Source organism: Asparagus officinalis, chromosome 1 (genome assembly GCF_001876935.1).
Source record: "Asparagus officinalis chromosome 1, Aspof.V1, whole genome shotgun sequence".
Classification (NCBI taxonomy): domain Eukaryota; kingdom Viridiplantae; phylum Streptophyta; class Magnoliopsida; order Asparagales; family Asparagaceae; genus Asparagus; species Asparagus officinalis.
This window is the reverse complement of record NC_033794.1, coordinates 45,933,829-45,958,932: the sequence shown is the minus strand read 5'-3', so window position 1 is coordinate 45,958,932 and position 25,104 is coordinate 45,933,829. Positions and strand designations below refer to the sequence as shown.

The 25,104-nt window shown below is 40.3% G+C and overlaps 1 protein-coding gene across 2 annotated transcripts; it reads right to left on the bottom strand.

Annotated features, from left to right (window-relative positions):
* On the bottom strand, positions 12,257-22,393 carry LOC109823498 (uncharacterized membrane protein YjcL-like). Of its 2 annotated transcripts, none has more exons than XM_020389778.1 (6): positions 22,090-22,393; positions 14,941-15,167; positions 14,744-14,854; positions 14,119-14,274; positions 12,925-13,169; positions 12,257-12,776 (listed from the first exon to the last, which is right to left on the bottom strand). In XM_020389778.1, exons 1-6 carry the CDS (start codon positions 22,347-22,349, stop codon positions 12,453-12,455), a joined length of 1,323 nt encoding a protein of 440 aa, XP_020245367.1. In that variant the 5' UTR covers positions 22,350-22,393; the 3' UTR covers positions 12,257-12,452. The 2 variants fall into 2 exon arrangements, with proteins under 2 accessions (XP_020245367.1, XP_020245374.1); XM_020389785.1 differs by having other exon boundaries at positions 12,925-13,166.

Here is a 25,104-nt window from a genome sequence, read left to right as displayed (position 1 = left end):
TGGCTTTGCACCCGAGTAGGAACTCGCCTTCTACAAGATTTCATTATTTGCCTAGAAACCATCGCAAAAGTAGCAGTAGGCTGGATCACTCGCATAAGCTCCTCTTGAATATCCTCCCACATCTCCTCGGGAATCTGACCATCTAACATACTCATCACAGAGGAAACAAGCTGCATCGCCTGCTGAGTGCAATCCTCCTGCGGAATGTAAGAGGGCCCCGATGGCATATTCGAGGGTGTGGAAATCGGCGGAGGCTGGAATTGTGTAGACACCCTCTGAGCTCCAACTCCCATCCACCTGGTCCTCCCTTTTTTAGGAAGTCCACAAACTAGATGGCTCACATTATAATTTTGCTCTCTAGTCAGGGGCTCTTGGCTCTGTGCAACAACCTCAGAATACGTGTTTTCCAGAGCTTCCTAGAAGTCCAAAAAATAAATTTAAGAATACATGGCAACTACAGTTGCTGATGCTGTGGAGGTATTTATGAACTTCCCTTCTTCTACTTTTATTTCTTGTCTTTATGTAGTCTTCGTTTAGAATGCCAAATGTGTCATTTTCCCCCTCTCCAGTGAATGTATGCATATGCATATGTATATGTACGTGTATATGTGTGTATGCATGTATGAAACATGTGTTATGCTGAACTCTTAGAACCACTTGGTGCATGCATGAATAGTTAGAACTCAATACGTCTAATTTTTGTTTATAGACCGTTTTAATACATGTAAGATCAAAATAAAGGGGGTGGAAGAGCATTACTTCTGCTCATTACGAGGTGAATTGATGGATCAAGGATGAGAAAAAAATTGAGAGGGCACACACACTAAAACTATAAGACTACTAAATTCAACATCTCTATATGTCCACTCCTCTTGTAATAGTTCCAAAAAAAATGTTTTTCTTGTCGACAAAGATTCATTTGCTCTCTTCAAAACTTTAAATAAATAACATGGAGAAGAATGTTTTGTTGCTTTATGTTACTAGCAAGGAAGGTCAGTCTACTATTAGAGGTTTGAAAAGAGAAACAAGATATGGATGCCTTTTGTTGTTGGTTCTTGATATCATGAGCATAACATATCTTAAATGCATCTCCAGGTCACATTTTCTTCTGTTACTGCCCTTTGTTAGATTCTGTGCTCACAAAGATTGATAATTTTTCGTTTTCGTGTTTTATTAAATAGTTTTGTATATTGACTGGAAGAAATGTTTTTCGCTAAAGGAAATGGTTTTAAAGTCTTTGAGCACTTAACAAACTTGAGACTGAGAAGGCATAACTAAATTCCCCATGCTTTGTCATTTAAAGTCTTTGAGCACTTAACAAACTTGAGACTGAGAAGGCATAACTAAATTCCCCATGCTTTGTCATTTTTGTGAAATGTAGTAGGATTCTTGCTGATCCACTAAATTCACTTTCTGCTGCTCTTTCTAGTTATGGAACTTTATATAACCCTTGATTTTTCATATATTGTTAGTGTATATCAATCAAATACTTATTTTCCTTTAGTGTTTGTGTCCGTATGCTACAACTGACTTTAAAAAATTTATTTCCAGGAGCTTGCTGAGATCATCAAGCTTTCAGTTTACTCAACTTTCAGTCTATTTGAATGCAGAAAAGTTATCAGTGGCTCAAAATTTGGTGAAATGGGCAATGGTAATCCTTGATGTGTGTGTGATGTGTGATGTGTGCGTATGTATGCATATGTGTGTCAGTGTGTTTAATTCTTATAATAAACAGAGATTTCATATAGATGCATACACACACGTAATAAGAGCTAAGATAATTAGTTAACCTGCATTTTCTTGGCCAATTCTAGCTTTTGTTTATTAGTCTCATCGTCATCGTACCCCTTCTTAAATTGAACCATCGTTCTCCTGTGCAGTTCTGGTAGTAGGATAAAGGGAGCGTTCTGAGATTTAAAAAATATATTTATTAGTTTTATTTATTAAATATTCTAAGAAGCGGAGAGAATATACAATAATTATTAAAAGACTTTATACCGTTGTCCTACAAAATTGATCCTCAATCTGGGCAAATGAAGTAGTCCCCATATGATGATCATAATCTTTTTTCCATCGATTAAGTTTATTTCTCCTACATTTTTCCTTCAACATGAACAAAGAGAATTTTAGTGCATGGTATAATATACAATGAAATATATCACTAGTTTCAGATAAATAACTTGATGATAATTAACTACTATACATATTTACCTGGTGCTCCTCTTGGCCCCACAATATTATAAGTGCAGCTAAGTGCTCAGGCTCAACCCTCTTATCTCGCTTGTATATCCTCTCCCAGTTGTGAGTGAAACAATCAAAGCATTTCTTCTTTATTTCATGTCTCCACTCCCAAAGAGAATGCTTGAACTTTCACTGGTATCCAAATAAAAATTCCCACCCTACGGGATTGTCTTCGATGTTGAAATATCTCTAAAAAAATAAAATATAGTTAAGCATGGACAATTGACAGAATTGAAAAATAATTGTGCTAAATATAAGAATTTACCCAACAATCTCGATATATACTCTCCAGGACATGAAATGGCTGCTCCCAAGCCTCATAATAGGGATTCACATTATCACTCCTCCGTATCAAACATCCAAGGTATGAGCTGAAGTTATTAGCCCACTGTCCGGTTGGAATCCCATTATGTCCCCATCTCACAATTGCTCGAAAACCATCCGGTGGTAACTTTTTTTTAAAGTCACTTCCTTGGCGTCCTTTCTTCTGGTAAAGTTTTTCTCCTACAAAAAAGAAATAATAGATATATCAACACTTTTATTTAATCAATCTTAAGCTCTTAGAATTGATTATGTTTTTTTATTAATAGACTCGGAATTGATCAAGTTTTTGATCAAACTCACCAAATCTTTGTCTGATTTCATTTTTTGCATCAGACAAAATCTCATCAATCTGTGGGGCCCATTCATCTAATCTTTTTTTCGCAAGCATGTATTTTTCATTCTGCTTGAGTCTGTACCCCTCTGCACATGCTGGTAAGGGCCCGCGCTCAATCTCAGGAATGTATGCTCGAAGTATAACTGGAGGATCTGCATATAATGGTATGTGAGTCGGCTCTTCCTCACCCTCACCTATAAAAATAAAAGAAATAAATTATCATTGTGCATATATCATGAATAAAAATACGTAAGTTAAACTAAGTTATACCTGACATCTCTCCTGAACTCGGAGGCTCATCATCAGTGGATTGGTCTTGACTGGGGTTAGCTTCGAATAACCTCCTGTTAATATTTTTAGACACCTGCAAGTTGAATAAACATACAAATTAATATAACATAGATGCAAATTAGCTTGGCGAAAATAAAAACAATATGTATTGTTGCGTTACAGAGATTTTTCATTGCACATCAAGTTTGTAGGCATTTGCAAGCTGAATATACAAAATAAGATATTACATATTTATATCGTCCAAAAGGTAATTGAGATACATTGAAGTGATATTAAAGTTTTTATTATACAATTTGCAAACTATAAAATAATTACATGAAGACCCGATTACAAATAATTGCTGTTTAGCTCCGATTAATGTCTGTGATAATATTTGGAATGTCTGTCCGAGTTGTTGGAGCATCCGATTCAAACACTACGTTTTGAGGGTACGAGAATTCATCGATCGTTGTATTTGGCTCATTGAAGTTGTTTATATAGCTCTTGTCATCATCTTCATTCGTGGAAGGTTGAATATAAGCCCTAGAATCCCTGTACAAGACAACCCACTCGTCTTTAACTGTAGGATCTTTCACATAGAAACATTGTCCCACCTGAGATGCAAACATGAATTTTTCATCACTATCAATTTCTTTATCGAGATTGACAATTGTAAATCCAAAGGGATCCTTTTGAGTCTTTGTAAAACACCAACGAATCATGAACATCATGTATTTATGTTCATTTGGACCACCATAGTCGTAGAATATATCCACCACATCTTCCAACCTTCCATAATATGTCATATTATTTTCTACTGGATTTTGATCTCTTCTGTTTGAGAAACATTCCCGTGAGAAGGTAGCCATGACACCACTATTCTGGGTGACCTTCGTATCATCAACCTCCATTGTGTGAAATTTATAACCGTTAACACGATACCCACCATATTGAATTACAGCATAGTAAGGCCGCTTTGCGTGAACCTTCACTTCTTCTGATATTTGATTATTAAGGACAAGTTGTTCCTGGATCTAAATATATACAAAAATAAGCAAACTATTAAATCAAGACATTTCTAATTTTTTTATCAATGAAATACAAATATCGCTAAATTTAACAATACTTACTTCACTATTCAACCAAGCAGGGAATTCCTTCATATGCCTTTCTTTAATGTCATGTACAGCTGTACTACCGGTAACTTCATTCTTAAGTTTTTCCTGATGTTGCATATTAATGTGCATAAATTTAATTATTATTCTCAAAATAAAAATTTTGTCAAAATAGAAATTAAAGAGTAAATGGTATTAAAAAATATTTTACCTCCGGTACTCCGAGAATATTTCAAGATTATTTATAACATATGCATGCGCTTGATCTAACAATATGCTAGAATAATTTTTGTTCAGCCCGCGAGGATAGAGAACTGTGTACTCCTTATTATCAACGGGTGCTTGAAGTTCAGTTTGTTCCCCTCTCATATAACGAGAGGCAAATAAGAGACACTCGCTTCTCACGTAACTTTCAGCTATTGAACCTTCTGGGCGAGCTCTGTTACGCGATTGACGCTTCATTGAACCCAAATATCTAAAAAAGGAATATTAATCAGATATAGATGTAAAGAAATTTACATTTAATAGATATAAATATTGATAGGCAACGATTAAATTTTTCTAAATACTAACCTCTCTATTTGATACATCCAACGATAATGGACTGGTCCTGCTATTGCAGCCTCCTCCGCGAGATGATGTGTAAGATGAACCATTATTGTGAAAAAAGATGGAGGAAAGAGCATCTCCATTTCACACATTATTTCAGAAATATTTTCTCCAAGTTTCTCAAAGTCACGGGCGTCTATAACTTTAGAACAAAGCTTTCTGAAAAATCCACAAAAATCAATAATAACCTTCACTGTTTTTTTATTCTGCATAGTACTGCGTAGTGCCACAGGTAGCAATTGATGAAGAAGCACGTGATAATCATGAGTTTTAAGCCCTAATATTTTCCTTTCTTGCACCTGGACATAGTTCGATATGTTTGCGGAGTAACCCTCTGGTAACTTTATTGATTTGAGGACTTGACAAAATGTTTGCATCTCAACTTTCGACATTGTAATACGAGACGCAGGCAACTCTAATCGGTCATTTCCGACAATTTTTTGCTGCAGTTCCTCTCTAATGTTCAATGCAGTTAGATCTCGACGAGCTCGTAGATCATCCTTTGATTTATTAGCATCTTGCAACAGTGTGGACAAAAGATTATCACAAATATTTTTTTCAATGTGCATAACGTCCAAGTTGTGACGTATTTTTAGCTCTTTCCAATAGGGGAGTTGAAAAAAATGCTGAATTTTGTCCATCCTGAAGGTAATTTTACGACTTCAGCCCCATCACTCACCACTTGTGCTTGTCTCTTTCGTTTTGGTATCCTTTTGTTAATACGCAAGTTCCTTACTCCAAGTAAATCTTCTTTCGAATAGCGCTTCTTTCCAAACCTGACGGCAGGGAACATCTCAAGCAAATGTACAATCTGATCCCCACGTAATGGACGCGAAGCATCTCTCTTCTCAACAGTATCATAAAAAAACTTGCTCCATTTTTTAGTTCTGTACCTGTGTTTTATGTTCAACCACCTTCTATTAAACCAATAACAAAACTTTCGACTGTGCTGCAGATAAAGACCTTTGAATTCTGGACCACACACTGGACATGCATATGTTCCCTATGTAGACCAACCTGAAAGATTCGCATAGGCTGGAAAATCATTAATTGTCTATAGTAAAATAGCACGTAGTCTGAAAGACTGCTTTGCATGAGTATCATAAGTCATAACCCCTTTAGTCCAGAGTTGTTTTAACTCATCAATTAGCGGTTCTAAAAACACATCTATGTCATTGCCTGGTGCATGCTTGCCTGGTATCAATAATGAAAGTATCATATACGGTTGTTTCATGCAAAGCCAAGGTGGTAAGTTGTAAGGCGTTAATACCACAGGCCATGTAGACCAACCAGAACTCATTATCCCAAATGGATTGAATCCGTCGCTAGACAAACCTAGTCTAACATTCCTGCACTCATTCGCAAACCAAGGAAAAGTTCTATCCATATGCTTCCACGCCTCTGCATCAGCCGGATGTCTAATTTTACCATCATCAGCACGTTCTTCCATGTGCCACCTCATTTGCTTAGCAGTGTCTTTATTCATATACAACCGTTTTAGCCTTGGTATTAAGGGAAAATGACGCAGGACCTTTGCTGGAATCTTCTTTTGCTTAAGCATAGACCTTGTTGTCCCATGTGTTGAATAATTTTTGCGTTGTACCCACCGTGATACTCCACAAATTGGACACTCCTGAAGATCTTTGTTATCCTTATAGTAGAGGATACAATCATTAGGGCATGCGTCGATTTTATTGTAATCAAGTCCTATAATGGAAACAATCTTCTTTGCGTTGTCATAATTTTCTGGTATGCTATCTTTTCCATTTGGAATGACTTTTCTCAACAACACAAGCAACATATTAAAATATTTATCCACCATTCCGCTAAGAGACTTTATACGCAAAAGACGCAGCATAAATGATAACCTGGTGAACTCGGTACAACCCTCATACATATCATTTTCATTGTCGTTAATTAATTTCATTATCTGCGCTAGCTCCTCATGATCAGTCACGCCTCCAGCATTTCCTGACTCGTCAGCATCGTCGGCATCTTCAGCTTGATTTATATTAGGAACTGTTAACATATTAGCGAGTATCGTATGTGTATCATCTATTCTCGTATCATCTATTCTCCCACCGGACGTACCGGTATCCGCCATCAGTTCCATTTCTTCAAGGCATCCTTCCCCATGAAACGTCCAATATTTGTACTCCTCATGAAATCCGGATATTAAGTGTTTTTGTAAATCACTTTTATCCACCAACGCTCTATTTTTACACCAACAACAGGGACAATACACGACATCACTATTTAACTTCCGTGGGTCTGCCAAGGCATACTGTATGAATTGATTTATTCCATCTTTATATCGACTATCCCTCCATCTATCAATACGAGGAATATCGATCCATGATTTGTCCGGAACTATCCTCATATATAGATCTGTATGATATTAAGCATAATTAGATAATGTGAATTTTTATTAGTAACGCATCGTCTTTAAAGGTTGCGTTATCAAATTTTAATTATAGTAATCTCGGAGGGAAAATTACCAGGACAGAAATTATGTGGGAGTAAAATCTAACGCTCATATTTGAAATAAGACAATTTAACGGCTGTCATAGGAAATGGACCTATCCCATTAGGAATATAGTAGTGTTTACAACTACCTTTATATACTTTAAGCGTTTTTATTTCTTGAAAATTTCGGCAGCACCTACCCGCAGTTCTCCGAGTACACTGTGCGGATGTTATAATGTGTATCAATCATCGATAATAGATCGATACGCAAAACAACATATGCTTATTGTACACGGAGAACAATGCGGTACGTGTAATCGAAATTTATAAGGAATAAAAATGCATAAAGTACACAAAGATAGATGATACACTACTGTATTCCTAACCTGTACGAGAAGGGGACTCCTCCCCGGACAGATCTAATAATTATTGCATGTATATCATGCTCCTAACATAAATCACGTTATTCTCTTTAGATGTAAAAAGTATTTTCACATCCAACTAGAATTGTGTGAGTTTATATAAGAAGAGATTCACATCCAACATTATTAGACGGGAAACTAGGGGTAACGACTTTCGATTCATAAATCATGATATATAACATATGCAATTGACTTTAGCAAACTTTTTAGTACTATTGAAATATTTACTTCTACAAAAGCTACATACAAATTTAACTAAAGTTCCTCTGTGCGCCCACCACTGCTGTGATAGTTAATAAGTGTACATTATTAGACAGACATGGATTTAACATTGAAAAAGATTCTACTACAAGCTTGAGCTAGGTTCTTACGTGCATCTTTAAGATAAACACTATAAAGTTATTCTGCTGTTTTTTGAAGAGAGTGCAACAGTTTAATTTTTCCCACTAGGAACTGCATCAAAACTTAAAATAAATATTAACCCAAAACAAAAAATTATTTCAATTTAATTCATAATTCACAATTGAATCTTAACCATTGCTGCATTATCCATCTCTAAGCGATTCATTAGAGTTGCAAAAATCAGAAGGAAGGGAAAACAAAACCTAGCAATCTAAATGGACAGTTACAACTCATAGAATCCTATTAGAATTAATCATAAAATCATCTCCAACGATGATATAATTACAAATAATATAAATACGTCAACAATTCAGCCATTTAACACCAATAAATTCGCAAAAACCTACCGACAATAGCTAAGCAGAGTAGTTTCCCTCTAATTGCTATTTTACTCTTGATTGAAGGGGCTAATTCAAAATAACTTAAGAATTAACAAATTTACTAGTAATTTCAATGATTTGATGAACTAATTTCAATGATTAAGGGACCTAATAGAAAATTTAATGATCTAAGTGACAAATAATATTACCTTGATTGACTGCAGCGGTGAAGTCACGGCGGCGGTGGATGCGGCGGCGGCGGAGGCGGCTGCCAAAGGGAGAGAAGCTGTCGTGGAGGTCGTCGACGTCGCTGTCGTGGAGCGGAGGTCGTCGGCGTTCGTGGAGAGGTCGACGCTGGAACTGGAGGCCCATGCTGGAACTGGAGGCGGAGGTCGACGCTGTTCGTGGAGAGGGAGAGAGGGGAGATTTGGGAGAGGAGTTGGGGTTTCTTCGACGAATGGCGGCTAGGGCATAATAGAGAAAATGAAATTTTTGGGGGGATAAACCCCCCCAAAAATAATTCAACATCGCTGACGGGGAGCCTGTCAGCGATGTTGGATAACCCGTCAGCGATGTAAAAATCGCTGACGGGGGGTTTACAATGCCGACGACCATATCCTTGACGGCACTTGCCGTCAGGGATATAAACAACGCCGACGGCAAGCCCCCGTCAGGGATGTGGCCGTCAGCAATACGACGAATTCTACTAGTGAGTATATGAGTATAAACTGGTCCTCCCCGCTTCAATGCCTTAAGAGCCTAAACTGTATAGACTCGAGTTAACGTATGAGTATAAACTGTGTTTACACCGGTCAACACATAGCCTTAGGTTAATCCTGGTCAACGCGTTGCGATGAAGGTCAACACCAGCCTTGGGTCAACGTTGGTCAGCGTGTTGCGATGAAGATCAATGCTGGTCAACGCGTTGTGATGAAGGTCAATGCCGGTGAACACGTTGTGATGAAGATCAATGCTGGTCAACGCGTTACGATGAAGGTCAACGCTGGTCAATGCCTACAATAAAAATTAGCACGTCGACAAATTTCGTCAAACAAGACTCAAATCAAGTCCAAGCTCGACTAGACGAGTCGACACCTCCCGTGTTGACTCAAAAGGCGAAGCCAGTCAACACGAAGCCATCCGATGTGAAGATAGTCGACACGAAGCCTGACTAGTCAACACGAAGCTCTGCCAGACGAAACGACACCCTCTGTGTCGACTCGACATCTCGACTAACCAGACGAGACGATGCCTCTTCGGTCGACACACCCTGCGGTATCAGTCAATACGCCCTCTGATTCTTTGAGATTATATGACAACCCTAGGGAGTTCAGTCGTAATTCAGATATGAATCCCCGATGAAGATAGTCAGTTCAACGTCGACTCAACGACACGAGCTAAAATCAAAAATCAACACACCAGTTTCAGTTCGAGACTTCAACAACGGTTAGATGATAAACATAGCTCCAGAAGAATTTCAACTATTCGATAAACTACTGAATAGACTGAAAATCGAAGAAGTCAAGAACTGAAGCCAATTGTAGGTCCTTTTACACTGACTGAAGGTTGGGCCTATCACATCCAAAGTATTCCAGACTCTTCTATGAAAAAAATAAGACTGAAACACTTTGGAGGGGGTATCTATAGGTATCAAAAATTACCTATAGGTTCCCGCACATAGCTCGAGACAGAAGATGATGAGCATCATTATCCGAGTCAAAGGGGATTATTTGATATGGACGAGCGCATGAAGCAAGTCGACGAAGCATACGAATCAACGGGACGACGAAATAACGAAGAGACTATCCGAACGGGAGTTACGGTACACTCACGAAAGATGAAGCGCCACTCGTGTCTCGTCCACTCCACATATGATTCACTCATAGGAGATTGTAGATCTCCACTCCGGCTTTCCAACGCACTTTGAATCGCATCATTCCGAGATCGGACCAAGGAATTACACGAAAAACAAGTCGAGACGCGCAATCGGGTCTCGGCCAAAGCTGAGACACAAAGTCTGTCTCACGCCTAAAAATGTTGATTTCGCTCGTTAACCGCCCGGATTTGAGTATATTTTGATCCAAAGCCTCCCCAATTGATCTGAAGTTATCTTGGAACATGGTTAAGTGGTTACAACTGAGGATGAGATCAAATCGATCGTTTTTATCCGAACACCGAGCATCTGAAGCCTATAAATACGGCCCTAGGCGTTCATTTGCACAGATCCGGAATTCTCGAGCCTCGGCGAAGTCCTGTCAAATTGAAGAGTGAGGAACACGAATTTCAAAGAGGAGGAAGGGATCTTGGCGAGTTCTTCAGCACAAGGAGGAGAAGAGTTTGAGAGAGATCTGCATCCCGTTCATCCGTTTCCCTTGAGATCACACCTAGCTGCGATTCTAGAGAAGAGTGATTATCTCGCTGTTGCCGAGATAGTCACTTCAATTTCTTGTCTCCTTTACGAGGCAACGAAATCGTTATTCGGATCTGATCAGTTGGTGGTCCACGGATAAACCCCGGTACCTGTAAAGATCCCGCGCAAACAGAAGACCGATAAACAATCTATCTGCGTGTGTTTTCAAGAAAATTGTAATATTTTCATTTGCATTGTGTAAGGAGGCTTATAAAAAGTCCTTCCTTTTGAATCATTGTAACGACTGAAGTTATAATGAGTCCCGCAATGAAGAAAACGATTTTCGACCCGAACATGGTATTCATCAAGCTATGAAATTTTCATCATTTAATTCGTTCCATTAAAAGTGCAATTAGTATGACGAAAATTAATGTCAACTGGAGCCAAAAACAAACACAAGAAAGTTCCAGTACTTCCCTGAAAAAATAATAAATAAATAAATAAAGAGAAAGGGAGAAGACTGTAACCGAGACAAAAACCACGAGTACTTGGTGTACAGAATTCGCTGCTGCCGAGGGGTCGGTCTGAGCCCTATGATGAATTCAGTTGGGCGCGGGGGGGGGGGGGGGGGGGGGGGGGAGGGGGGGGGGGGGGGGGGCGGGGGGTGGGGGGGGGGGGGGGGGGGGGGGGGGGCGGGGGGTGGTTCGGGGGAGGAGGGGGGGGGGGGCGGGGGGGTGGGGGGGGGGGGGGGGGGGGGGGGGGGGGGGGGGGGGTGGGGGGGGGGGGGGGGGGTGGGGGGGGGGGGGGCTGGGGGGGGGGGGTGGGGGGGGGGGGGGGTGGGGCGAGGGGAGGGGGGGAGGGGTGGGTGGGGGGGGGGATATTGTTGTGCCCCCCTAGTTTGGTGGCTCATACCGAGCGCATGGGATCGCAGGGCGTCAAGTTCTGACTGTGAATAATTGTTAGAATTTAAAAAACTTTGAGAATGAAGGAACAATCAGTTGAATCCTATACATATAATCAACGCTGTGCATTACAGTCTAAAAACAAAAGCATTGAGATGGATGCAAAATAGCTTGAAACACGAGCAACTTAAGTAGAAAACAGGCTCTTAACTTCACCAATTATGCCCCTATCTTCAGAGTTTAGCAATTTGTACTTTGCCGAACTCACGACATTGGCTCTCAGATGAGAAAGAAATATACTGATAAGCATAACAAAGAGTGAATGGAACAAAAAAAAATAAAGGATTTGACTTCAGGGTAAATATTAATACAATTTGAAATTTAACAAGCAATCAAAATTGCATTCTGTTGCTGAAAATAAAATAAACTTACAACTACTATAAAATATTCATTTTAACTCGAAAATGAAATGTAAGTGAAACGATATAATGCCGAAAGATAAAAATACAGCAACAAAAGATACCTGCATTGGATATATATTCAAAGGGATTCTTGGTCATAAAAAACTGGTACAATTGTAACGACTCTCCCTCTATATACATCACTAGTGCAGTCGGACTTATTGTTACAAATGTCTCCCATCTCCATATATGATTTTCTATAGGGTGTCCTTTGTAGGATATTACTCCATAAACGTTTACATGTGTCGTAGTATAAATAGCCCAAACCCAATACCAAGAAACGTCGCCATGGAAATTCCAAAAATGCCAGCAAGAATTGCAGGAACTGTCAAAGAACTCCATCCTTTAGTGCTTGCCATTCCACAGGCAGTTGTAGGGCCTCCAACATTGGCATTGGAAGCGATAAGAAGTAGCTTCCTGTCAAATTTAAGTAACTTCCCAATTCCAAGAATCACAGCTAGATGCGTGGCCAATTGGATGAAAGCAAATGTGAAGATACTTGGCGATGTTTTAATGACATTTGAGATGCTACCGTTTGCTCCCACCACAGAAAAGAATACCTAATGTTCACATGTTAATGATGAAGAAACTATATTAGTATTAGCGGCCAGGAGTTTATTCACTAAAATGGGAATGTAATAGATTATGAACAATGAGAATTAGCACACAAGTGCACCGGATAAACAATTTACTGTTCAAGAGAAATACCTGCAACAGAATCAAAGCAATAGCCTCTCCAGCAGGAGCAAGAATTGCACATTGTGCTGGAAATGTGGTCGCCAGGAGCACAATAATAGCTGTAATACAAGGTAGAGTACCGCCTTGAAAACCAATTTTCTTGGTAATAATTAAAGCAGCTTTGCAGATTGTGAATGATAGAGCAATTGCAGTAGCACTTTTAAACACAGGAAGCTTGTCTCCCACTTGATCGCCAGAATCCTCCATGTTATCTGCTAAAGTTGAAGGTTAGTTTGAATCCTCCGTGTTATCCTTAAACACGTAAGACTTATACACACACAGACTCACGGTGGGATCTTATTCCACAAATGATATTTCTGAAAACCAAGTAGAACAGATCCAGGAAGGTTATGTGACTAGTAGATACCCTACCCGGTTTATATACCATATAATTTTTACTGCAGATACTTGGACACAAGGGTGTGAAAGAAATTCTTGATAGGAAGACTAAATACAGCCAATTTCATGAAAGTTTTAGAGAAATATGAATGATATACTACTTAGTACATGCATTATAGAAGGGAGCTTCATAAGCTAGAATATTGATCTTTATCTACAGCCAACAAACTATCTTCAAACATTTAAAAACAAGAGAAACGATTGAGTATTCAACTCTAATAAAAACCGCCACCAAATATTTCATGGAGCACTGGATTCTTGGTTGAATTTTTGGCCACACACATCCCCTCATCGAAGTGTCATAAACCCTCAAACTTGTAGTTCCTACTTTAATTGTCCACATGTCCACCCTCATGCTCTAGGTTCATGAAGCATACTCTTTTTCAATGAATTGGCACAAGTGACTTGTTGCTTAAAAAACTCAAAGAAACTTAACAAACTGTCAACATTGAGGTCAACCAATGTCGAATGGAAACCTTTTTGTGCTCAAACAATTATCAAATATCTAGATCAGCTGTGATAAATATTAGCCTTAATCAGGCACATATACTTTCAAATGATGCAACAGGTAACCAACATAAACTAAATCATACACATTAGTGGTGAAAGACCATGCTATGAAGAACCATCTGTGCAGTCAACATGATCTTTAGTTTAGAATAAGAGTGTGCATGATTAAACAGAAGCTCAAATGTACATGATAAAAATTTGACAGATAGACCATCTGACACTAAAATAGGATAAGTTAAAGGAACACCTACACACCAACTGGGGGAAGAGAAGTCTCTGAAGGTATTTTAGAAGCCAACATAAAAAGCGATGTGAAATATACAGCAGTCAGGACATTGTCTACAGCCAGTCCAGCAGCGAGAACAGATCGAGAAAGACCAAGAGCCTCCGAGACAGCAACATAATTAACCGCTAGAGTATAGACAGAGCACAAAAAAATCATCATAATCAAAATATAAGAGAAATTCATCTTGCTTCCAGAGCAGTAAATATTACTTACATATGAAAATAATAGAACATGAAAAAACAGGATCCAACAGTGTCAATTACTCATTATGCAAACACTTGGAAATAGCAAAAAATTGAATGAAGGGAACTTGACATATCATAAATTTCATTTCACTTGATAAAGGACTCATCTCAATGCTTTACTTCAGGAATGAAACTAATGAGTTTCAACTGACTTTTGAAAGACACAAAGTGGCATTTTATATGCATGCATGACTCTGGTAATTTCATAAATAAACAATCATACAGATATAGCCGTGTGACTGTATCTAGCTTTTTGTGAATTCTTGTTTTTTATCACGTAAATAATTCATAAATGGGAAAAAGGAGGAAGCTATATAAGGAAAAAATCTGCAAGAATCATTGACATTACATCCACCAATGTAGCTACTCATGAGGGCTGCAGCAATTTTCCAACTATCCTGCCCAAGAGATCGCATTGGCACCAGTAGGTAAGCTAAAATAGTCCCAATTATCGTCCCAACTAGAAATCAAAAGAAAGAAAAAGTTATGAAAAGGTCTCATATCAGAAAAACAAAGATTAGGCCTTGCATTTGGAAGTGATTTTACCAGAACCAAGTAGGAATGCCAAGAGAAGTGTCCCCGTAGACCTAATCACTTTGCGAAGATCAGCATTAAAGAGAAGCAAAGGAATAGCCAAGGGAAGCAAGTACTCCATTACAACTCCATATGCTGGAGCCTCAGAAGCTATGATTCCAATATTGCTCGCTGTGAGGCCTAGCAGAATGCTTACAACTGCTCCACTCACTGCACCCCCAATCTTCGTTTTCTCTGACCTAGCCAATGCCAAAAATGACTCTTTATTTAGGAACGATCATTCATCAAGCAGATAAGTGAGAATGATGTGGTTCATCCAATCAAAGAAGTATAAATATAATGAAGGACTTCTGGAATTTGTCACCCTACAATGCTCAGAAAATTGATTGACAATAGTCGTAGGTCAGTTACAAGACCACATGATCATATACTAATTGTTGACATATTAGTATTTATTAGGACTTATTTGTAAGTTGTGTAAGGGGCCTATATAAAGCCCAAGAGATCTCATAATGAATTAGGGTTTTCATTTACAACTTGGTATCAGAGCCTCCACAAAAAAAAACCCTAACCCTAGCCGCCGCCCCCAATCCACTGCCACCGCTGAAAACCCGTTGCAAACCCGCACACCCGCTGGAAAAAAAAAACACCGCTGCCAACCACCCGAACCCGCTGCCAAACACCCGAACCCGCTGCCCATTGAACCCCTTTGAACCCTAATCCCACCGAACCATACCATACCCGAACCCCTCCAAACCCCCCCCTCTAGCCGCTGCCACCTCGTACCCCCTGCCGCACCATGCTGGACCTAGAGTTTGACATTGGTTCCCTCGACTCAGTCCTCGAACTGATGACAGGAAGAGTATATATCTCACATCGATGAGATATATAACTGTTTTTTATTCTAGTTTCCTCTGAGAAACGAGAATTTGTTGGAAGATCTTACTCTTGTTGTGCAGCAGAAGTGCTGCCGAAATTTTCACTGCACACAACAAGGGTTTGAAGAACAGGTGTTGGATCTGAAGCTTGATCGATGGAGGAGATCATCAAGAAGTTGAACCCTGCGGAGGTGTCAACTTTGATGAAGTTGATGAAGTTGTCGGCTGATGAAAGCGCGACAAGACCATCGAAGAAGTTGGAGCTTCCGACCATCGATCTGAAGCTTGATGGACCGAGTACCTACCTGAGTTGGTCACGACGGGTGAGATACACCCTTGCAGGGAGGAACCTGGAGGGTTACTTGACCGGAGAGAAGACAGAACCGGATGAGGACTCGGAAGGACGAGATGAGTGGAAGTCCACTCATATGTTGGTGTACATCTGGCTTCTCAACTCACTGGTCCCGACGATCGCCGCCACGGTGGATGGCATTGAGAAGGTGAAGGATGTCTGGGAGAAGTTGAGGAGAACATATGATGGAGTGGGGAATAACCTGAGGGTGTTCCAGATTAAAGGAGAGATTGACGCCACAGTCCAGGGAGAGAGGACTGTACAAGAATATGCTACAGAGCTGGAGCGTCTGTGGCAGGATTATGACCATTTTTCTCCCCGGGCAAGCTGCAAGGACCCAGGATGTAAAGAGCGGGAGGCCTTTCTACAGGAGAGGACTATGGTGTTTCTCAAGGGATTGACATCAGAGTTCGCTCAGCGAATTGCATTACTGCTAGCTCAGCCGAAAATTCCCACGCTTGAGGAGGCTGTTTCTGCCATGATCCAGGAGGAGACTCGCATTCGGCTGCAGGCGGGGACAGGTGGACTTCCGGTGGTGAAGTCAGCACTGGCAGCCTCTAGCAATACTGGATCTAGGGGAGAGACTCGACAGTGCTATAACCGCGGTGCGGTGGGTCATCTAAGGCATGCGTGCACCAAACCACCCAAGGAAGAAGATTCGGGTGGACGTGGACAGTTCGGAGATCGTGGTCGTGGCCGTGGGGGTCGACGAGGTGGAAGAGGAGCAGGGAATCGGGCGAATCTGACGGTAGCAGAAGAAGAAGAAGCTGAGGTGGTCTTTACTGAGGAGGATCGTGCTCTCCTGGCGATACTCAGGAGGAAGCAGCAAGTAGCAGGGGATGCAGACTTGAGGAGTGGGACTGAGGAGGCATCCACTTCGTTCTTCGGGTGGACGTGGACAGTTCGGAGGTCGTGGTCGTGGCCGTGGGGGTCGACGAGGTGGAAGAGGAGCAGGGAATCGGGCGAATCTGACGGTAGCAGAAGAAGAAGAAGCTGAGGCGGTCTTTACTGAGGAGGATCGTGCTCTCCTGGTGACACTCAGGAGGAAGCAGCAAGTAGCAAGGGATGCAGACTTGAGGAGTGGGACTGAGGAGGCATCCACTTCGTTCTTCGTCAGAGGCAATACTGCTAAAAATGGAAAAGTCGTCCATAAAAATTTCTAGAAATCTCTCTACCATGTCAGAAAAAACACTGATCATGCAGCGTTGGAAAGTGGCAGGTGCGTTGCACATGCCAAAAGGCATGCGTCAGTATGTGAATGTTCATACGGGCAAGTGAAGGTGGTTTTCTCCTGATCTTCTGGAGCGATAGGGATTTGATTGTAACCTGAATGATTCAGCATTGGTGTCAGTCATAGAGGAAGCAGGAGTAGGATCTAAAATGAGTGCTGAAAATGAGTTAATGCTTCATCACCAGCGTTTGGGACACTCATCCTTTAGTGTTTTAGGTAGATTGTATCCTTCTTTATTTGAGAAAGCAAATAAACAGAAACTTGTGTGTGATGCATGTGAGTTTGGAAAGCTTACTAGAAGCTCTTATATTAGTTCAGGCCATAGAAGTTCTCGTGTATTTGACTTGGTACATTCAGATGTTTGGGGGCCTTGTTCCACAAGTTCTATGAATGGATACAAATATTTTGTTACATTTATTGATTGCTTCTCTCGTGTTACTTGGTTATACCTGATGAAGAATAAGAGTGATGTGTTTGGGTGCTTCCAAAATTTTCATAAGACTGTTCAGACTCAATACGGAGCAGTGGTGAAAGTATTGAGGTCAGATAATGGGACAGAGTATACCAACAGAGCCTTTGAAGAATATTTGTCAGCTCAAGGAATACATCACCAGACAACCTGTCCATACACACCAGCCCAGAATGGGATAGCGGAAAGGAAGAACAGACATCTTTTAGAGGTTGCTAGAAGCATGATGATCTCTATGAATGTCCCAGAAACATTATGGGGGCAAGCAGTATTGACCGCAGCAGCGTTGATCAACAGAATGCCCTCGAGAGTGTTGGATTGGAAGTCTCCGTGTGAGATATTGAAGGGAGATAATGGTGGGATCCTTCCACTCAAGGTGTTTGGCTGTGTGTGCTTTGTGAAGGACAACAGGCCATCTGTCGGGAAGCTTGCCCCTAGAGCCGTGAAGTGCATCTTTGTGGGATATTCGGCTACTCAGAAGGGATATGTTTGCTGGAGCCCGGTGGAGAAAAGGTTGTTTGTGAGCATGGATGTGCACTTTAGAGAGCTTGAGCCATATTACACCCAGAAGGTAACTTCATCCGCTGGTAACTCGCCTAATACTGGAAGTATGAGGCGAGAGGAGGAGAATGGTGAGAGATTGGTAAATATGGAGAAATCAATGTCTGAGAATGGTGAGAGATCGGAAAAATCAATTTCTGTAACGATTCCTTGGGAAGGAGACTTGGTTGAGGAGGAGCAAGAGAATGAAGAAGAAGAGGAGAATGAGACAAGAGGTGTTAGACCAACGGCTCAGGGGGAACTACTTACCTATAGTAGGAAGGGGAAACAAATTGCGGGAACAGTACCTACAGTGCCACTGGTGCTAAGTCCCTTGCCAACGCCTGTCCCGACTCCTGAGACACCTACACCACCACCAGATTCCTCTCAAGGTGATTCTATTCCTCTTCCTACTCATCCCACACCAATAACTGTACGGAGGACTACTCGCAGTAATGCGGGAAATTCTCCCGATAGATATGATTGGGATCTTGCTCAATTTGTATCATATTCTAACATCCACCCTGCACATGGAGCATTCATTGCATCACTGGACTCTGTTACTATACCTAACAATTAGCAGGTTACAAAGAAGGACCAGAAATGGAAAGCTGCTATGCACGAAGAGCTAAGGGCCCTTGAGAAGAACCGCACTTGGGAGTTAGTAAAACTACCAAAAGGAAAGAGAGCAGTTGGATGCAAGTGGGTCTTCACTGTGAAGCAGAATCCAGATGGACAGGTTGAGCGCTACAAAGCTCGTCTGGTGGTAAAAGGATATAGTCAAACATATGGTATCGACTACGATGAGACTTTTGCACCGGTGGCAAAGATGAGCACTGTTCGGACCTTAATTTCTCTGGCAGTAAATGGTGGATGGAAGCTACACCAACTAGATGTGAAAAACGTATTTCTTCATGGAGATCTAGTGGATGAGGTATACATGGAGATACCACCAGGATTCGGTTAGATCAGACAGTAGGAAAGGTCTGCAGATTGAAAAAGTCTCTCTATAGGCTAAAGCAGTCTCCTCGTGCTTGGTTTGATAGATTCAGGAGGGCTATGATTGGTATGAGGTACCAGCAGATCAGCGCCGATCATACCGTGTTCTTTCGAAGAAGTGGAGGTCACATCACCTTGCTTGCAGTATATGTGGATGATATGATTATTACAGGGGATGATGAGAAGGAGATTGCCCAACTCAAAGTGAGACTGGGTAAGGAATTTGAGGTGAAAGATCTTGGCTTGCTTAGATACTTTCTTGGAATAGAGATAGCTCGAGGAGCGGAGGGGATCGTCCTATCCCAGAGAAAGTATGCACTGGATCTTCTCAAAGAAACAGGAATGTTAGGATGCAAACCTGCAACTACACCGATCGATCAGAAGTTTAAGCTGGGTGCTGAAGCTGGAGAACCAGTTGATCGCGATAGATACCAAAGGCTGGTGGGCTGGTTGATCTATCTGTGTCACACACGCCCCAATATCTCTTTTGCAGTGAGCGTGGTGAGTCGCTACATGCATGATCCAAGGAAGGGTCATATGGACGCAGTGTACCAGATTCTAAGGTATTTGAAGAATGCCCCGGAAAAGGGCTAATCTTTATGAAGAATGAACACATGAGCATTGAGGGCTATTGTGACATTGATTGGGCTAGCTGTGCTGATGACAGGAGGTCCACCTCAGGATACTGCATCTTCATAGGAGGCAACTTAGTCTCGTGGAAGAGCAAGAAGCAGTCGGTGGTGGCGAGATCGACAGCTGAGGCAGAGTATAGAGCTATGGCCTTAGGAGTTGCTGAGTTGCTATGGTTGAAGAGTATGTTGGTGGAGCTGAAGCTGGATCAAGGAGCTAAGATGAAGTTGTGGTGTGACAACAAGTCAGCCATCAATATCGCCAACAACCCAGTGCAGCATGATAGAACCAAACACATCGAGATCGATAGGTTCTTCATCAAAGAGAAGTTGGATAGTGGACTACTGGAGCTAAGTCATGTTTCGACTAAGGACCAGGCAGCAGATTGTCTGACTAAAGGACTTAGCTCAGTAGATATGATTAGAGGATGTGACAAGATGAGCTTAGTAGATATCTTTCGCCCATCTTGAGGAGGAGTGTTGACATATATTAGTATTTATTAGGACTTATTTGTAAGTTGTGTAAGGGGCCTATATAAAGCCCAAGAGATCTCATAATGAATTAGGGTTTTCATTTACAACTCTAATTGATAATTTAAGAAACAACATGTGCAAAAAACTTTGTGTAGCAGAATTTCTGTGATGGACCTGTCTATACATGAGTTAATTGTAAAATACTCTTGATTTGTAAACGTACTTCATCTATCATTAGCATTGCTTACAAAGTTCGATAAACAGAAATAGTCAAAATCGACTAAGCACTAGGCTCAATACTTTGTCAATCTTATTTGACCAAAACGTTTCTAAAAACCCATCTAAAAGGTAAAGAAGTAATTAATGAGGAAAAGTTTAGTTTTAATGCTTATAGAATTCTTTAACTTTGCAAATCAAAAATTGGATCTTCTATCATGCAAAAACAAAATCTCCCGCCACTGAATGGATATTTAGCCTAATAAAAAAAAAATTTCCATCCATTAAACCCCAACTTGCTAGAGACAATAATGTCTCCAATATTTATCTCTTCATGATATTTGACAATCATTAATCCGAACAGTTTTATTTGTGGGGAAGGAGAGCCCTCCATTAGTTCTATGAATAAAAAGGGTAAAATAGTAATTTATTTATCCTATAAAGATGAATAAAAAATAAAACAAACTTTGCGGGATCATCAATTGATTTTTGCTGCTCATTAATAAAAAATCCAATGAATTGGACGGTTGCTTTTTTATATTAAGGCTACCCGACAGGTAATTAATTAAATTAATTAAACAGCTAGCAAGTGGAATATGACATGCTTAATAATGTCAGTAGATGGAATTTAGACAAGCCTAATATACACTGAGAAACTGAACAAGAAATAGGTGCACTCATAGGAGGTTAAAATTTGCTTCAATTGAGTATAAGATGGAAAAAATGATTGAAATGATTTATTCATGTGCAATGGAAACTACTAAAATGTAACAGTAGAATGATAAGATTATTAATAGAATTTTCGTCATATTAGACCCTAAATTCTATCTTTTATGGGTTAATTTGACCCCGGTTTGCACATATAGCCCCATAACCTGAAATTTAGGGTGTCCATCAAAATCCTCTTAAAGTTTAAAGCTTTTCTTAATGGACCCCCTATTGGGTATCTAGCAAATAACTGAAATGTCCTCAACAGAAACACGTGTCATCTAATTTAGCCATTTGCCATTTACAGACATCGTAGTCTTTCTCTCAGTGATCTTTTTAGTTATTTGCCAATTACAGGCAAGGATCAATTAAGTAAAGTTTACACCTCATGGTTCTTTTATGAAATGAAAAGGTTCTATGTGCAAACCCCCAAATGTTTGGGGTTTTTGAAATAAAAACTAATCTTATTATAAGAAAAGCCCTTGTAATCGATGGAGTAAGAATGCGTAAATGCAGGCTAAAAGAACTTGATTGGAGGACCAAACGAGAATTGAATGAAAAAACGTATGACTATGTAGGCAATCAGTATTCGTTGCATTAACAACATGTAATTCCTTACAATAAAATAAAGTTGAATCAAAATTCAACTAAAAATAAGTAGTTACCAGATGCCAAAGGCAGCGGTGGCAATGATAGCAGTCCAAGTGCCCCAGTGATCACTGGGGGAGATGAGGGGGGCGGTGAACCAACTGCCGGTAACAGTAGCTGTCGTAATGGAACACTTCTTGGGGGGCAATATTGTAATTATGGGACTGGGAAGTGAGAAGAACCGGCGGTTCGGCGATATGGGAGGGTGAACTCTAGACCGGCCGGCCAAGGGATGTAGGTACAAGGAAGGCTGAGAAGATAATAGAACCATGACCATGAATATGATGAGAGAGAGGGGGGTGGGGAGGGAGTGGGCAGAGAAGAAACAATAAACTAAGAGAGAAGCTCCTGTGGCCACCAAAGTACCTGTCGTCTTTTAGTAGTCTCTCCCCTCACCAAACAAACTTTGGTCCGGGGCAGTTTGTTTTCAAGGGAAAATTGCTTCTAGCCCCCAAAATAACTTCATCTATCCCCCCACCCCCCACCCCCCACCAAGAACCCCCACCAAGAAATTTTCAAAGCCTGCAAAGCCTCCATCCCCAAAATACAATTGCCTTTAGCCCCCAAACCTACTTCTCAAGTGATCCGGTTTTAAAAAATAATTCCCAAAATACCCTTTGATTTAACCGTCTCCCACTACTCAAAACACCTCTCCTCGTCGAACGTGTCATCTTCTCTCATCTGTCCAAGTGAACCGAGTATCCCCAGATTTTTAATGCTAACCCTACATGAACCCACCCAAAGCGAAAATCCAAGATCTTCTCTTGTAATCTTGTCATCCTACACCTTGATTTTCATCATGGCTTACAAGTTAGCTCCCAAAGAAGTCGCCCGTGCACCCCCTGTAGATTTCATCAGCGACAACAGTACGTCATCGCAAGAAGACATTCCAGCATAGAGTTGAATGAAGCTGGCACATCAAGTGCCTATGTTCTAGAGGATATCACAGCTAGCTATCCTCTTCCCACAAGTCCAGCTCAACCCACAAACCCAGTCCAACGCACAGATCTCGAGGGTAGCACCAATGATACCTAGAGAGCGCTCCTAGACTAAAGAGAGGAACGATGAGGAGCGATGTGGAAGAGAGGCAGTTGACAACCAAGAAGACATGAGTTTACTATATAATTGTGAATGTTACAGTTAAGTTGTGAATATTAGCTTTTACTTGTCAATGACATTCATTAATTGTTAGGTTCTGCATTAGTTATTAAGGTTATGAATCTGTTATGAAAGTTACTGTTAACTTGGCTTGTTAGTTGTGAAGGTTACTGTTAACATGTGGTATGTTAGCTATTAATGTTATGAATCTTCTGTGAAGGTTACTGTTGACGTTTGGCTGTTAGTTGTTAAGGTTACTGTTAACGTTTAGTTGTTAATTGTTAAGGTTATAGTTTATTTTTGATGCTGTAAATATAAAAAAGAAACTATAACCTTAATAACAAATCAATAAACTTAACAACTATTCAATAACCTCAACAGCCAATCTATAGTTGTTAAGATTACATATTATTTTCAAACTAATTATGTATTGTTGTTTTGCTTTGTAGACAAAATGTTGTATTAGAGGTGCGGGCTATATCAAGCTTCATTGCTTATTATGAATTCATGCATTCTTTAGTGCAATATAGAGGCCAAAGGCATTGGGATGCCTACGAAGATAGTGTATTTAGGCACTACGTTCATTTTCACCCTCCTGATCTTGATCTTCCCATATTTGAGCACGTGCTGAGATAGTGGGACGACCAAGAAATTTGTCTTTACTGATTTAAAAACTGGAGAGGACACACAGTGCTCATTCAACCTTGATTGGGTTATGAGCCATACATAGTTCTCCAATGAGGGGGCTTTTGTTGACCTTAACCGAGATCGAAGAAATCAAATTTGGTTGAGGTTTTTTTTTCAAAACTAAGGGCGACAGTAGTAAGGCTCCTCCATCACCCACCAAACACCATGTTGAGTATCTACTCATGAGGCTTGTATGATTAAATGACAGTAAAGATGTAAAGGACTTTGTCCTACTACAAATCATGAATCAATTGAGCATGATCTGGTGTCCAAGTAGTGTTATTGCATACTAAGACATTTGTTCAAGTATATTGATAGCATCGAACAAGCAAAGAACATTGCTTGGGGGAGCAATATTCTCAGTGAGACAAATGATGCAATGGAAAAAGCATTGAAGGGTCCTGCTGCTGGAAAGAAGATGGTATATCTGCAAGAGTGTATCCATCTTGTGTCTATAAGTATTCATACTTTTTATTGTTTAGAGCAATGACTATAATGTATGCATTCTTGATTGTGAAGGATATGGATTTGTTCTTAAGTATAGTTATTAGTTGTTAGGGTTAAGGATTGTTCATTATGTGTACAAATTTGTTGTTAAGGTTGCATATTGGTTGTTAAGGTTATAGGATGGTTGTTAAAGTTGCAGATAGCCTAGTTATTAAGTTTACTGATTTGTTGTCAATGTTGTAGATTTGTTGTTAAGGTTATATAATGGTTGTTATGGTTACACATCTATTGTTAAGGTTACTGATTAGTTGTTGATGTTGCTGATTGGTTGTTAAGGTTGTAGATAGTTTGTGTTGTTAGTCCAATAGATTGGTTGTTAATGTTACAGATTTGTTGTTAAGGTCACAGTTTGATTGTGAAGGTATAGATTTACTATTATGGTTACATATTTGTTGTTAAGGTTATAGATTGATTGTTAATCTTTTATATCTCTCATGTACAGTTGTGGTACTATGAATTTACTGGCATCAAGAAACCAGTATTGCGAAGTATGTCAAGGCCTCCCCTCACAAATTAGGTGAGACTGTGAGAAGTTAGGGGATCCATAAGAATGACCACAGTTGTAGCTAAAGCTCAGCAAGATACTATAAAGCTTCCATAGATATAGGGCCAAGTTCAAAGACAAGAGAAGGTGTTTAAAGAACCAGGGAGTGGTTTGCTGGGGAAGGAGCAGGATAAGGAGAAAAAGAAGAAGAAAGAGGAAGAGAAGAAGAAAGAGAGGGGAGGGGGGGGGGGGGGAA

Excerpts from the sequence above, each read along its gene's own strand:
- LOC109823498 (XM_020389778.1), bottom strand. The coding sequence starts at position 22,349 with ATGGTCATGGTTCTATTATCTTCTCAGCCTTCCTTGTACCTACATCCC. Across the intron at positions 15,168-22,089 it reads ACCGCTGCCTTTGGCATCTG|GTCAGAGAAAACGAAGATTG; the intron begins GTAACTACTTAT and ends GGCATTGGCTAG. Across the intron at positions 12,777-12,924 it reads TTGCTTTGATTCTGTTGCAG|GTATTCTTTTCTGTGGTGGG; the intron begins GTATTTCTCTTG and ends TGTGAACATTAG.